At 41.3% G+C, this 15,142-nt stretch overlaps 1 protein-coding gene across 1 annotated transcript in view; it reads right to left on the reverse strand.

Moving 5' to 3' along the window:
• The window catches only part of maml1 (mastermind-like transcriptional coactivator 1), a 71,148-nt gene extending 61,053 nt beyond the window's left edge, over positions 1–10,095 (reverse strand). Inside the window, exon 1 of the mRNA XM_041193874.1 lies at positions 9,662–10,095. Within this exon, the coding sequence (XP_041049808.1) occupies positions 9,662–10,075 (414 nt within the window). The 5' untranslated portion in view covers positions 10,076–10,095. The remainder of the gene's footprint in view (positions 1–9,661) is intronic.
• Positions 10,096–15,142: the final 5,047 nt, after the last annotated feature.

Here is a 15,142-nt window from a genome sequence, read left to right on the forward strand (position 1 = left end):
GTTAAAATGGTGAACTACCATAACAATGGCAAGATACTGATTTACAGGGAAATACAAATGCTGTTAAAAATTATGCAAGTGTTGGAACATTTTCTGCCGGTACAGCTTTTTGAAAGAAGGCATGTGTATTTAAGAGAAAAAGCCTTCACCACACTCAGGCAGTTGCAGTAGTACACATGTATGATCAATTTGAATATAATCTTACTCAGATTAAAATCTCATGCATAAGAAACGCCTGTAGTGTATCCAAACTTGGCACTCCCCATGCTTCACTGACTGTTTTGTTGGTCACATTAATAAGTGATCTAACTGGCTAAGAACTCTGCTTTTCTATAAATGAACAGACTTTGTGATCATCAAAAGCATCTTTTGAGGCCCATGCACTGCTGCTTTCTTAGAATGTCAAAAATTAGTCCACATTTATGAATGGGTATAACAAAATGTCCCATCAGATTTTATGCTGGCATGAAAACTGAGCTATTCAATTGCTTAGCAAACTGAACATTGAGCTATAATTTCATTAAAAAGGATGACAAATTATTTTTGTGATAATTATGTTTCAAAAAGTATCAAAATTTGCATTGAAAGCCAAGATCTTGAAACTGCTGGAAATATCTTAAACAAGGGGTACAGACTTAAGCTGTTCAGGAATCAAATCATGAAGTACTTTTACCACACAAAGGCAGATGGAAATCACCCCCTTCACAAGGCTATGGAAAACAAGGACCAATTGAAATCTCCAAGGCTGAGACTGACCAATTTATTAGGCAAGAATATCAAGGCTCAAGTAAATAGAGTTCGCATACAGATCAACAAGGTCTGATAGAATAGAAGAACAAGCTGGGGTTTGCTGAATGGTCCCCTCCTGTCTCAATGTTCTTAAACTGCTTGTACAAGACTTCCCATCATTTGGCACAATTTCAAATTAAAAAGTAGGAATTATTCAATTTATTGGCTCACTCCAGTAGTTCAGTAAAAGAATATCAGTTCAGTAAATTGGTAGGGATCAAACAAGTGTTAAATCATTTCAACTGATCTATATTTTTCCCCCAAAGTTATATAAAATACTTTATATTCCAATTTCCAATGAAACTAAACTTGGAGGAGTGGTAAACAGTGAGGATGATACTATTTGACTGCAGAATGGAGAGACACAAGGCAGGTGGAACTCAATACAGAGAAGTGTGAGGTGATTCATTTTGGCAGAAGAGGCAACACAAACTCAATAGCACAGTTCTAAAGAGTGTAGAGGGACAGGGACCAGAGGGTGCATATGCATAGTTCTTTGAAGATAGCATATTGGCCAAGCTTTTGGGATCTTGGGCTTCATATTAGAGGCACTGAGTACAAAAGCAGGGAGGTTTTGCTGAACCTCTATGAAGTTCTGGTTAGGCCACAACTAGAGTATTGCATGCAATTCTGGTCACCACACATTAGGAAGGATGTAAGGGTCCTTGACAGGGTGCATAGAAGATTCACCAGAATGGTTCCAGAGATTTGGAGTTTTAATTACAAAGTTGGGTTGGAGAAGCTGGGTTTGTTCTCAATGGACAAAGGAGATTGAGGAGAGGTTTCACAGAGGTGTAAAAGATTATGACAGATTTAGATAAGGCAAACAAAAGAAAAGCTTTTCCTATTAGCTGATGGTGATTTTGGGAGAGAGATGCAGGGGAACATGAGGAAGAGCTTTTTTTAATGCAGCAAGTGGTAGTGACCTGGAACTCCCTGCCCATGAGGGTCACGGAAGCAGAGATGACCAATGATTTCAAAAGGAAATTGGATGTGTATTTGAAGGAAATGAACTTTCAAGGTTACTGGGATGCAGGGGTGGAATGGGACTGACTGCATTGCTCCACTGAGAGTTGGCATAGACTCAATTGGCCAAATTGCCTCCTTCTGTGCTGTAAATGACTATGACTCTAAATGAACATCCTCCAATGAAACAATCCCACTCTCCACTTCAGAGCAACTGATCCAAAAGCAAAGCGCAGCTGGAGAGTGGAAAGATTTGTTCACTCAATACTATCATTAACCCATTCTATTTACAGCTTTGCAGCACTTGTATTTCTGACCTGATACGAAGAATAACCGTGAACTGCAATCACAAAAAAAACACAGAAGATTGTCTCTCAACAGATATATTTTTAAATGAACCAACATTTACATATTTTGATCAACACCCTTGATCCGCAGTAACTACATTTCAGAAGTAATTCATTACATTCAAAGAGCCCTGGTTCATGCCGAGTCCATTGATAAAGCATTCTACAAATACAACGTATTTCTTCAGAATCATAGAAAATAATCTGAAAGGGATCACAAGCACAATGCTACTAGTCATCCTACTTAGCATAATGGAAAAGTCACACTTTTAGCCAATACATTCTTTGGGTGATGCTCATAATTCATTTACCTCAATTTGATCACATCACTGCCAGCGACAGTGCTTCACCCTGTTAAACTATTTAAACATCCACTCCACATACAATCCCAAGGATAGAAGGACAAGATCTATAATCTCATAGCTGGAGCTAAAATACGTTTCATTCTAGTTTGGTATGCTTAATTCATCTGCTCAAATCTTCCCAACTGCAATCCTCAGTAACTGTATACAGTACTTCAACTGAGTTACACAGCTCAAAGTGCTCTCTCCAAACACAGTACAAACTTGGAAGAATGAAATCTACATTTGTTAGGCATTTTATTTTTACAGCTGAAGTGGAGTTGCCACAGTACAGAAGTTCCACATTACCCTTGTCACACTTTACTGAAATCCTAGTGGCAACACTATCATCATTTTTAAGTGATGAAACATTAACATGATTTGTACTGCATACATTCATAAATGAAAATAGATTGCTAAAACATTTGCATGTGCCCCTTTTAACCCTTCCTGGTCATCTCAACATTAGCAGTACAAGCCTACTGCGTTATACTTATTTTAAGTTCCATGTTGAATCTGCACAGCATAAACTGTTACTGAATGTGCCCTTTTATATAGTAGTCACTTTCATTCATTACACAAAATTATCCCAGCAAAACATGCCAAATCAAAAACTAAAAATACCTGGTAATAAGTTATCCAATCAGTAGAATATTCTATTGCTGATATCCTTTTCACTGGCCTTCCAAGCTTTTTCTATTAAGATAAACTAGACTTCGACTCAAGTGTATTGGCTTTACCAGGTAATTATCCTATTTACAATGCAGTCAATTCCCAATGACCTGGATTACCTCACGACTCCAAATGATCAACTATTTATGTGTGAACAACAGGAATATAAACAGGCTTATGGGCATGTGGACATAAATACATTGAGAGAAGGCACAATTCTATTAGAATCTGATTTTATGACAAGACTTGCGTCAAGCAGGTATGTTCTAAACAAGATGCAAAACATCCTTAATTAGCATAAATAACTGTCACAGTGTGATTTTAATAGAATGTGTCTAACACTGGTCTCTTGTAATTTATTGATAATTTAGCTGTTACAAATATGAAGTTTGTAAGATTTGTTAGGTTTTGGGGCTGTCTCTTTAATTTAGGGTAAAATGAAGAAATGAAGGGGGTCATTCCAAAGGGAGGGAGGGGCCAGTCCTGCACATTAAGGTAAGAAAATGCTGACCCTGTCAATCACCACTCAAAGCTCAAATGGGTGCACATGCTCAGGTTAATGAGACGGAGCTCATGAGGATTTAGACGATACTGGAAGATTCGCCTAGCTTGCCAGAAGGAAGAACCTCCAATTTGTCCCTCAGCACGAAAGTAAGGTCTGAGATTAGGAGTTGCCCGGCTTGGAAAGAAGAAGAAAGGAAGCAAGCTCGCAGGAACTAAGAATCACTCTGGATTAGTTCCTGGAGAGTGAAATGTCCACTCAAGAGACCATGCAAAGTTTAACATGGAGTGGGATTTCCAGTCGTTTTAAAAGTTTAAAAGGGGGATCTTCTCTGTAGTTATAAATTGCCTACTGAATAGTTTTTATTACAGTAAATGTCTTAAAACTTGTACTCTTAGTGTGAGACTTTCAGTCAGTCACTGGAAGTTCAAATTTCTTTTTAAAAGTTATTGTTCTCTATGGGGATCGTAACAGTGCATGGGGTGAAATATCAAATTGTTTGCCATCAGGAAATTACTACATGGGTCCTATTTACAAGGATATTGCACCTGCCCTTTAATTACACAAGTTAAATCAATGCAAATGCTTTGTCACACAGTAACAAAGACCCAGGTGGCCATGCATGAAAGTAAAATAAAACAAGTTCATCAAGTTCTTTCTTGTGAAAATACTTGCAACAATCTACATAACATATACTATAACATATTCAATCTGCATTTTTTCCCAAAACTAATTTTTAAAAAGCAAAGATATTTTGTATGAATCACAGGACCATACAGTCCAGAAGAAAGCAATCTGGCCCACTGTACCTGGGCCAGTTTTTTGAAAGTGCTATTTGATTTGCCCCACTCCTCTCCATAGCCCTGCAAAATTTTCCTTTTCAAATATTTATCCAACTCTCTTTTGAAAGTCACTACTTAATCTGCTTCCAACATCCCTTTCAGGCAATACCTTTCAGATCATAATTTGTTTCATAAAAAATCTCATCTCCCCTCTTATTTTTTTGCCAATTACCCTGAATCTGGTTATCAATTCTTCTGCCATTGGAAATAGTTTTTCTCTACCTACTCCCTCACAATTGTGAACACCTCTATTAAAAATTTCCAGACTGGAACAGTCCCAGTTTTTCCAGTCTTGCAACATAACTGAAGGTCCTCACCTCTGATGACATTCTAGTAAATACATTCTGCCCCCTCTACAAACCCTAGTCATCCTTCCTAATGTGTGATGTCAAAAGTTTATGTATGTAATCTCTCAGGCAATCCCTTCAACTAAGCCAGTCATTCTGGAAGAAAAATCTAACTGGGTCACTTTAAAGAAATATATATAGTCTAACTAAAAACATCTGCATTCTGATCTGCATTTTTAGGTAGATGCAGTTATCACCGACTCACATCTAGTTTTGATTCAAGATCACAGAGAATCTGGTACGATGTCACTCAGTCACAATACTGAGCAGCGCCACTGGCTCAAGGGTGGTCTATCGGACAAGGCCGTAACAGCAAGACCAATCAACACAATGACCCAAATTCACTTTTCAAAATTTGGGTTTTAAGACATGAGTTAACCAGTTACTTCTTGTGGATGAGTGGGGCAATCCTACAATGATTTCTATCACTATAACCACACCTGGCAAACACTCGAGTTTCAAAGGTGAAATTTGTTATAGTACCAACTTTTAAAAGCAGTTGTGGCCTTTGTAAAAACATCAATGCAAAGCTGGTAGACACCGAGTGCACCAGAACTTTGAAAAGCAACTGCCCTTTTCGGTAACCATCTCACAACGAACAGAAATGCAGTAAAACTCCAGCCTTATCCAACAAGCAATTTAAAAGGACGAAAACACTGCTGGCTCTCATTCTTGGGACAGAATAATATACTCAATGAATTAAAACAGCAAACTTAACTTTTCAGTCAAGAGGATTTTTGTTCTCTTGATTTCCACAATGATAAAACAATTAATTAACAAATTGCCAGCTGTGGCTCAGCAGTTAACAGTCTTGTCTCTCTATCAGAAGCTCATAAGTTTAAGCCCCACCCCCAAAGAATTGAGTACAAAATCTAGGCTGACATACTCGATGTAGCACTGAGGGAGCGCTGCGGTAATGGAGGAACAGCGCTGAGTGCATGTCCCAGCACCTCAAGAGGAATCTAGAACTAGCGAGCACTTTCTAAAGGTAAGGGCTCTTCTATTCAAGACAGAGATGAGGAGGAATTTCTTCTCTCAGAGGATTGATAGGAATTCTCCTTTCTAGAGAGCAGTGGAGGCATGATAACTGAATATATTCAAGGCTGGGTTAGACAGATTCTTGATCGGCAAGGGAGTCGAGAGTTATGGGGACAAGCAGGAAAGTGGAGCTATGGCCGCAATCAGATCAGCCATGATCTTATCAAATGACAGAGCAAGCTGAATAGGCCAAATTACCTATTCTTGCTCCTATTTCTTACGACCACCAGAGGGGCAGTGCTGAGAGAGTGCCACAGCGCCAGAGCTGCTGTCTTTCGGGTGAAATGTTAAAATTGAGGTCACGTCTACCCCTCAGGTGGATGTGAAAGATAACATAGCACTATACAAACAAAATGCAGGAGTTCTCCCATTGTCCTGCCCAACATTTATCCCCAATAATCATGAAAAACAAATTAAAGTAGTAATTTATCTCACTGCTGTTTGCAGCATGCTACACAAAGGACTAGTTAGGCTACAGCTGGAAGTTTTAGGCACTTCAAATTGAAAGGAATTTGAAGCATTAGAGGAGGGACAGTGTGGATGCACCAGGATGATGTCATGGGTGGGAATTATAGTTTTAAGGAGAGACTTTAGACACTTGGACTATTGCCATTGGAGCAAGAAGGAAAAGAGGAAATTTAATAAGAGCTTTACAAAATTAATTGGGGTAAGATTGGAGAAGTCAGTGGAAGCAGGGTTATGACAGAATCAAAGCACTTAATTCAATCGATCATGCCTGTGCCATTTCTTTGAAAGAACAATCCAATTAGTTCCACTCCCCTCCCCTTTGCCCACAGCTCTATCATTTTCCCTCCTTTTCACCCAACTTTTTACAATTGAATCTTCTTCTGACAGGAAGTATAAATGTTATTGGAATTTATTGTAAAATAGAGGTGTGTGTGTCTTAATTGGATTAAAGGCAGCTGGTCTGAAGGCTTTGATGTAAACATGGGGCAAGTTTAGAACGTAAAGTGTAAAAGGATATTGCATTTTTAAATAAGCCAGACTAGATTGTTTTCAAAGGAGGGGTGAAATGTGTCACCTAGCCAGGTGAAGTTTAGAAACAGTGTGTTTATTTTTCCCAAAGATTACTAGTAAAACTTAGTACTATGAGAAATCTTTATTATTAGAAAGGTAAAGCCCAAAGACATAGTGAAACAATGGGAATTTGCATTCAAAGGGGAAAATATGTATAAAGGAGTGAAGGCTGTGTGTAAGGGTAGGCATTTAAGATCTAACAACCGTGAAGTGCCTTCGGCACGATGCCTCAGGCTGCTATCTTCAAGAACTGAAGTTAAGAAAACTGACTTTGAATCCGACTGGTTCAGGGCGTTGTGCATCACCTTGTTTGGGTCTTTTAAAATCTGTGTGTCTTACTGTTGCCTTAAAAGTGTAACTGGAAGTCAGACTAAGTAGGGGATTTAGAAGTTATTACAGTAGTACTTTGTAGACATATGTGTTTGCTGAAAATCATTTCTCTTATTAATGTTTAATTTAGTTTTGTAAAAATCTATAAGACTTGGTAGTCTTATTACTACTGAATTTAAGCCATGCATCTCAAAATTTATACAAATTGCAAAACAAGTTGTGGCAATGGATTCAAATTTCCCTTTGGGATTTGAACAACTCAGCATTTACCATCAGCTGTGCCATAACACTACGCTATCAGGTAGTGTATATTCCAGATTATAATACTCTGAATAAAATTCTCATCTCTCCCTCTGGTTCTTCTACTAATTACTTTACACATCTAACCTCTAGTAACTAACTGACTCTTCTGTCAGTAGAAACAATTCCTCCCTAACTACGCCACCAAAATCCCTCAAACCCTATCACAATACACTACACTTATCCTTCCAGCAGAAGAAGCTAAGGGAATATTTAATGAGTGGTGACGCAAAGTGACGAAGTACTTTCAGCACAGAAAACAGCCGCGTGGCCCAGTAACTCCTTTACAGTGTCCCTGTTCCACACAAGCCTCCATCAAACATGGTCAAATCATTAAATAAGGCCAAGTTGTTCCTGTAGCTGTATGACAAAGGATTGTGGTATAGAATCAAATCACAGCAGGGGAGGGGAAATTAGGTGTTTGTTGTAAAAACACAGCAAGTTATGATCTGGTGTGCAGTCTCTGAAAGGATGGTAGCAAATCAATAGTACCTGTAACTTTCAAAAGGGAATTGAATTCTCCCTTAAGGGGAAGCATCTGCAGGCTCTGGGAAAAGAGTGGGAATGGGGAAACAGGGCCAGGCTGGAGAGCTCAAAGAGCTGGCACAAGCATGATGGGCTGAATGGTCTCCATTTCTGTGCTGGGGGATTCTGACAGGATTTGGCTCACGTTGCCCCTCAGAAAAGTTCATACAATAATTTACACAGTTTCAACAAGTCTATTAAGTTTGTAGTTTATAAGTTTAAACAGCAAGTTATAAAGTCTATTAAATTTGAATAGGTCATAAGATTTACATGAGTTAGGAACATTAAGTTTGAGATTTATAAAAGGTTCACTAGACTAATAGCAGGAATGGGCTGGTTGTCTTGAGGAAAGGCTGGACATCTCAGGCTTGTATCCACTGGAATTTAGAAGAGTAAGAGGCAATTTGGTTGAAACCTAAGATCCTGAGGGGTCTTGACAGGGTGGATATGGGGAGGATGTTTCCTTTTGTGGGAGAATCTACAACTAGGGATCACTGTTTAAGAATAAGGGGTTGCTCAGTTAAGACCGAGACGAGGAGAAATATCTTCTCTGAGGGTTCAGAGTCTTTGGAACTTTCTTCCTCAAAGCACAGTGCAAGCAGAGCCCTTGAATGTTTTCAAGGCAGAGCTAGAAAGATTCTTGATTAACAAGGGGGTGAAAGGTTATCGGGGTAGGCAGGAATGTGGAGCTGAGTGACAATCAGATCTTATTGAATGACGGAGCAGGTTCAAGGGGCCAAGTGGCCTACTCCTGCTCCTAATTTGTATGTTCATATTTGAAAAGTCTATTAAGTTTGAACAATACACATTTAACCAAGTTGTTCAAACTTAAAAGGCATGAACTTTAACTAACAAGTTATTTTATTCGTTCATGGGATGTGGGCATCACTGGCTAGACCAGCATTTATTGCCTATCCCGAACTGCCCTTATTCTGCGGGCATTTTAAGAGTCAACCACATTGCCATTGGGCTGGAGTCACATGAAGGCCAGATCAGGGAAGGACAGCAGATTTCCAGGTTAGCGAACCAGATGGGTTTTTACGACAATCGACGAAGGTTTCATGGTCATCATCAAAATTTTTAATTCCAGATATTTATTGGATTCACACTTCACCATCCCACCATGGTGAGATTCGAACCTGGGTACCCAGGGCATCACTCTGGGTCTCTGGAATACTACTAGTCCAGTGACAATAAAACACCGCCTCCCCTTAAAGGTTTCAATGATAAGTTAAGGATGTGAAGTTTGACCAGATCAAGTTTGAATAACAAGTTATATAAGTCTTAAGTTTGATTAGCAAAGTTATGAAGACACAGACAATGACCAATGAGTTATAAAAAAAAAAGGCTGGTTTAAATAACCAGTTTTCAGGACGTTAGATCTGAGCAAGTTATAAAGATATTAAGTTTGAACGAGTTACAAAGTTTATTATTAAGTTTGATTAACGAAGTTATAAACACAATAGGGTTGAAGTAAGTTATCAAGACATGATCTTTTGGGTTATAAAGACATCAGGGATCAATAAGCAGTTTTCAGCGCATTAAGTTTGAACAAGTTATAAAGACATTAAGTTTGATGGGCAAGTTATCGAAGAGTGAGCGGAGTGATGGGGTGTATCCTTACCGCCTGCAGCGTGCTTGTCCTGCTTTGATCCCCGCTCCCAGCTTCTGGAGGAGAGTCGGCGCTGCTGGCTGCGGCCCCGGGGTGGTTGTTGTTGTTGTTGTTCCTGAAGCCGGCCTGCGAGTCCTGCTGTGCGGCTGGAGGAAGAGCAGGAGGAGGAGGAGGCGGCGGGGGCTGAGGCTGAGGCTGAGGCTGGGGCTGAGGCTGGGGAGGCCGCTGCTTGCCGGCCCGCTTGCTCTTGGCCTGCAGGCAGCGCTGGTGCAGGGCCAGGCTGTGCTGGCGCTCCATCTCCAGGCGCTCGGCCGAGGCCCGCTGGTAGCGCGCCTCGCAGGCCGTGTGGTGCCGGCGGCACAGCTCGATACGCTTGCGGAGCCGCTCCACCACGGCGCTGTGCCGCGGCAGCACGAACTCGGCCATGGCGAAAGCGGCCGGGGTCGTGGGGGTGGGTTAGTTGGGGGGGGGGGGGGGGGGGGGGGTGGGGGGTTTAATTTCGTCTTTACCCCTCTCTCCCCCTCAGGCAGCCGGAGGGAGGAGGAGGGGAAGGCGGGTCGCTCATCAACCGGCCGCCGTCAAATGTATAAAAGAAAAACACCAAGTCAGCGGGAAAACTCTTCACTCGGACTTTTCTCCATTTTTCTATTTTGTTTTACCTCACACCATCATCGACGGACGGACGGACGGACAACCGACCGCAACGATGATCGACAGCCCCGCTCGGCCAATCACAGTTGGGATTAGGCGGCGCCGCTCCTGATTGACAACCGCTCGGCCCAATCGTCGGGAGGAAAGGCGGGCATTCCCGACAGTGATTGACCGCACGATGCCTGATCAATCGGATTAGAGAGACGGAAGGTTCCAACCAATCAGAGACAGCAAGGGGGCGGGCTCCTGTTCCTTCTTTTGACGTAATTTGATTGACGGTACATTTGACCACTCAGATAGAAAGGGTGCGGTATAGACCAATCAGTTTGGGCTGGATCGGCGTCTACGTGATCGTCACCTATTCTTAGCTACGACCGGCATTGATTGAAGGACAATCGGACCAATCAGATGAACGATTCCTTAAATTCAAATCGATCAGTGTCCAATCATGTCGGCTAGGCGCGTGCTTTGTACGTCAATTCCTACGGTAAGTTACAGATTGCACGACGTGGTTCATCTTTTATAACTTATCCTCTCTAGTTGATTTAATAATATTAAATATCCATTATAAAATTAATTAGAAACATAAAACTTTCCGTTTCCAACTAGCTATTAAACCATTTTTTAGTGTCAGTAGCAGCGGCGTCATTTGACAGACATCGATGCTTACCCAATCAGCATGGGAATTCGCCTTCGGAATGTCCAATCATATGCAGTGGGCGGGAACGTGGGTTAAATTAGTGTTTATAATAACTGGAGCAAACGCAGTCTTAATTTTTAAACAATGCTTGTAATCAAGGTCTAACGTGCCTCCGCCTGAATAAAATGCTGACGATTTCATTTTCGACAAATAAACTAGGCGGTCCCTCTGACGTTATGAGTGACAGCGCCCCTGACCACACCCTGTAGTTGTTGCCCCAACCTCCGTTGCATTCTGGGAAGTGTAGTTTATTGCACCACCATCCACCCCCCCCCCCCCCCCAAACCCCCCAGCACATGTGCTGTTAAAAGCAAAAAACTGCAGATGCTGGAAATCCAAAACAAAAACCTGGGAAAACTCAGCAAGTCTGGCAGCATCTGCAGAGAGGAACACATTTAATGTTTCAAGTCCGAACGACCCTTCAATAGAACTAAGGAAAAATAGAAGAGAGGTGAAATATAAGTTGGTTTAAGGGGGGTGGGGGGGTGGGGAGTGGGACAAGTAGAGCCAGTGGAGATAACCAAAAGATGTCACAGACAAAAGGACAGAGGTGTTGAAGGTGGTGATATTATCTAAAGGAATGTGCTAATTAAGCAGGACCAGCAAGGTACAGATAGCCCTAGTAGGGGTGGGGTGAAGGGAAGGGATCGAAATAGGCTAAAAGGTAGAGATAAAACAATGGATGGAAATACATTTAAAAATAATGAAAATAGGTGGGAAAAGAAAAATCTATATAAATTATTGGAAAAAAAAGGGGGGGGGGGAAATCGGAAAGGGAGTGGGGATGGAGGAGAGAGTTCATGATCTAAAATTGTTGAACTCAGACCGGAAGGCTGTAAAGTGCCTAGTCGGAAGACGAGGTGCTGTTCCTCAAACTGGGAACAGCACCTCATCTTCCAACTAGGCACTTTACAGCCTTCCGGACTGAATATTGAGTTCAACAATTTTAGATCATGAACTCTCTCCTTCATTCCCGCACCCTTTCCGATCCCCCCCCACCCTTTTTTTTTCCCCAATAATTTATATAATTTTTTCTTTTCCCACCGATTGATTATTTTTAAATGTATTTCCATCCATTGTTTTATCTCTACCTTTTAGCCTTTTCCTATTCCTTCAGCCCACCCCACCCCCACTAGGGCTATCTGTACCTTGCTCGTCCTGCTTCCTACCCTTAATTAGCACATTCCTTTAGATAATATCACCACCTTCAACAGCTCTTTGTCCTTTTGTCTGTGACATCTTTTGGTTATCTCTACCTATCACTGGCTCTACTTGTCCCACCCCCCACCCTTAAACTAGCTTCTATTTCACCTCTCTTCTATTTTTACTTAGTTCTGTTGAAGGGTCATTCAGACTCGAAACGTTAACTGTGTTCCTCTCTGCAGATGCTGCCAGACTTGCTGAGTTTTTCCAGGTATTTTTGCTGGAAAAACTCAGCAGGTCTGACAGCATCTGCAGGGAGGAAGACAGAGTTAACATTTCGAGTCCATATGACTTCATCAGAACTTAAGAGAAATAGAAATGTGGCGAAATAAAAGCTGTTTAAGTGGGGTGGGACAAGTAAAGCTGGATAGAGGACCAGTGGTAGGTGGAGGCAAAGGAGAGATTGCCAAAGATATTATAGACAAAAGATCGAAGGGGTGCTGATGGTGGTGATACTGGCTAAAGGATGTGCTAATGGTGACATTAAGGGTAGAAAGCAGGATAGCAGGATGAGCAAGTGACAGATGGCCCGGGGTGGGAAAGGGATCGAAATAGGCTGAAAGGTGGAGGTGAAACAATGGATGGAAATACATTTTAAAAATAGAAATAGATGGGAAAAGAATATATTTTTAAAAATCATTATTAGAAAAAAGGGGATCAAAAAGGGGGTGAGGATGGAGGAGAGTTCATGATCTGAAGTTGTTGAACTCAGTATTAAGTCCAGCAGGCTGTAAAGTGCCTAGTCAGAAGATGAGGTGCTGTTCCTCCAATTTGCATTGAGCTTCACTGGAGCATTGCAGCAGGCCAAGTACGGACACGTGGGTATGAGTGCAGGGTGGTGTGTTGAAATGGCAAGCGACAGGAAGGTCTGGGTTATGCTTGCAGACAGACTGGAGGTGTTCCACAAAGCGGTCACCCAGTCTGCGTTTGGTCTCTCCAATGTAGAGGAGACCGCATTGGGAGCAGCGAATGCAGTAGACTAAATTGAGGGAAGTGCAAGTGAAATGCTGCTTCACTTGAAAGCATGTACAGTTATGAGGGGAAACTGAAGAAACTCATGTCGTTCTCCTTATGACTTAATTTCCAGATGGCACAAAACGTACAAATATTGTGAACTGTAAGGAGGATGGTGGTAGACTTCAAGACAAATGGTAAATGAAATTTAATATAGAGAAGTGTGAAATGATATATTCTGGGAGGAACAAGAATGGGATAACTATAGGGAGAGGCAATATAATATAAAGTATTCTAAAGGAAGCGTAGGAGCGTACCTGGAGGTTTACAGATGCATATTCATTGAAGGTAACAGGACAAGCTCAGAAAGCAGTTAATAAGGCCTACAAAATCTTGGCCTCCATAAAGGCATAGTGCACAAAAGCAAGGAAGTTTATAACCTTTATAGAAATACTAGTTTAATCTCGACTGGATTATTGGTGTCCAATTCTGGGCACATTTTAGGAAAGATGTGAAAGCTGTAGCGATACAAAAACTTACAAGAATGTTCCCAGGGCTGGGAGATTCCAGTTTTGTAGCTGGAAAACAGCCCCATCATCTGTAATCTTAGAGGTTAAGTGAAAATTTAATAGGTGTTCAAAATCATGAAGGAATTTGATAAAGGAATAAAGGACAAACTGTTTCCAGTTACAAAGCTCCCACGCAAAAGCCCCTCTCCCATCTCAGGTAAAATGTTAAAGATTAAGAGGAGTTTTCCCACACTCAAAACAACACCAAAAAAAAAAATTATTTTTTTGTTTCATTTTTTTTTGCAGGATCTTGCCATGCGCAAATTGCCTGCTGCAGTTCTTGAATTATAACAAAAGTAGCTACACTTAAAAAGTTCTTCACTAGTTGTGTATCTTCATTGCACTTTGGGATGTTTTGTGGTCAAAGACACCGCATAAATACTTTTCTCATTAAATGCTTTATCAAGACATCTGTCACCGAACTCATCCAAGGCTCTCGTTAGTTGACCAGTCTTTCCTAGTACCTATTCATTGCTCGGAGGGTAAATACATTATTTGCCCTTGAACCATTTACCTCAACAAATCCACTGTTCTGATCTTTCTTCTCTCCTTCTATAACCCATTGCCTTAAATGTCTGCAATGCTCTCACAGCCTCCGTGTAACCAAAGTATAACTCAAGTGGCCATGTTTCTCCTTCCCATTCCCAACTCCCCTCATGCCCATTTAACAAAGTTGTCCTGCATAGATTTGCCTTCCAATGCCCTGAGCAACATAATATGCTCAACCCAACTGAGGGCTCTTTTCTAACTACTATGGTGTTGCCTCCACCTCAAGAACTTCATCTAACAACTACACCACCTTCTTCATGGAAATCTCCACCCACTTATATGCCCTCCATTTGTGCTTCAACCCCTGATTTTAGCATCCATCATGAATTCCTCCTCACCCAGCACAGGATAGGACATCCTTTACTCGCAGTGATGGTGACCATGAAATGATCATCGATTGTTGTAAAAACCCATCTGATTCACTAATGCCCTTTAGGAAAGGAAATCTGTCATCCTTACCCGGTCTGGCCTATGTTTGACTCCAGACCCAGAGCAATGTGGTTAACTCTTAACTGCCCTCCAAAATGGCTGAGCAAGTCAGGTCAAGGGCATTAGGGATGGGCAACATGCCAGCGATGCCCACAGCCCAAGAATGAATGAAGAGAAAAAAGTGCACATTCTTTCTGAAGTGAAGGAAGGGGTCAAGGTGAACAGAGTGAGAAAACAAATTGAGAAAATGCTGATTAGTTGGCTGACCAATGCCATTTGGGAAAAGATGACCTGCTGAGGCTCCCCTACATGTGACTCCAATCATTCATTGTGCAGATTACTAGCAAGTCATCCTGTTGTAAATTATGAGCTCTTAATGAGGGATATGTAATAAATGTTACCTGCATCCCAAAAACCAAAATGAAGTAGTCAGTACAA

The sequence above is a fragment of the Carcharodon carcharias genome, chromosome 8 (assembly GCF_017639515.1).
Source record: "Carcharodon carcharias isolate sCarCar2 chromosome 8, sCarCar2.pri, whole genome shotgun sequence".
Classification (NCBI taxonomy): domain Eukaryota; kingdom Metazoa; phylum Chordata; class Chondrichthyes; order Lamniformes; family Lamnidae; genus Carcharodon; species Carcharodon carcharias.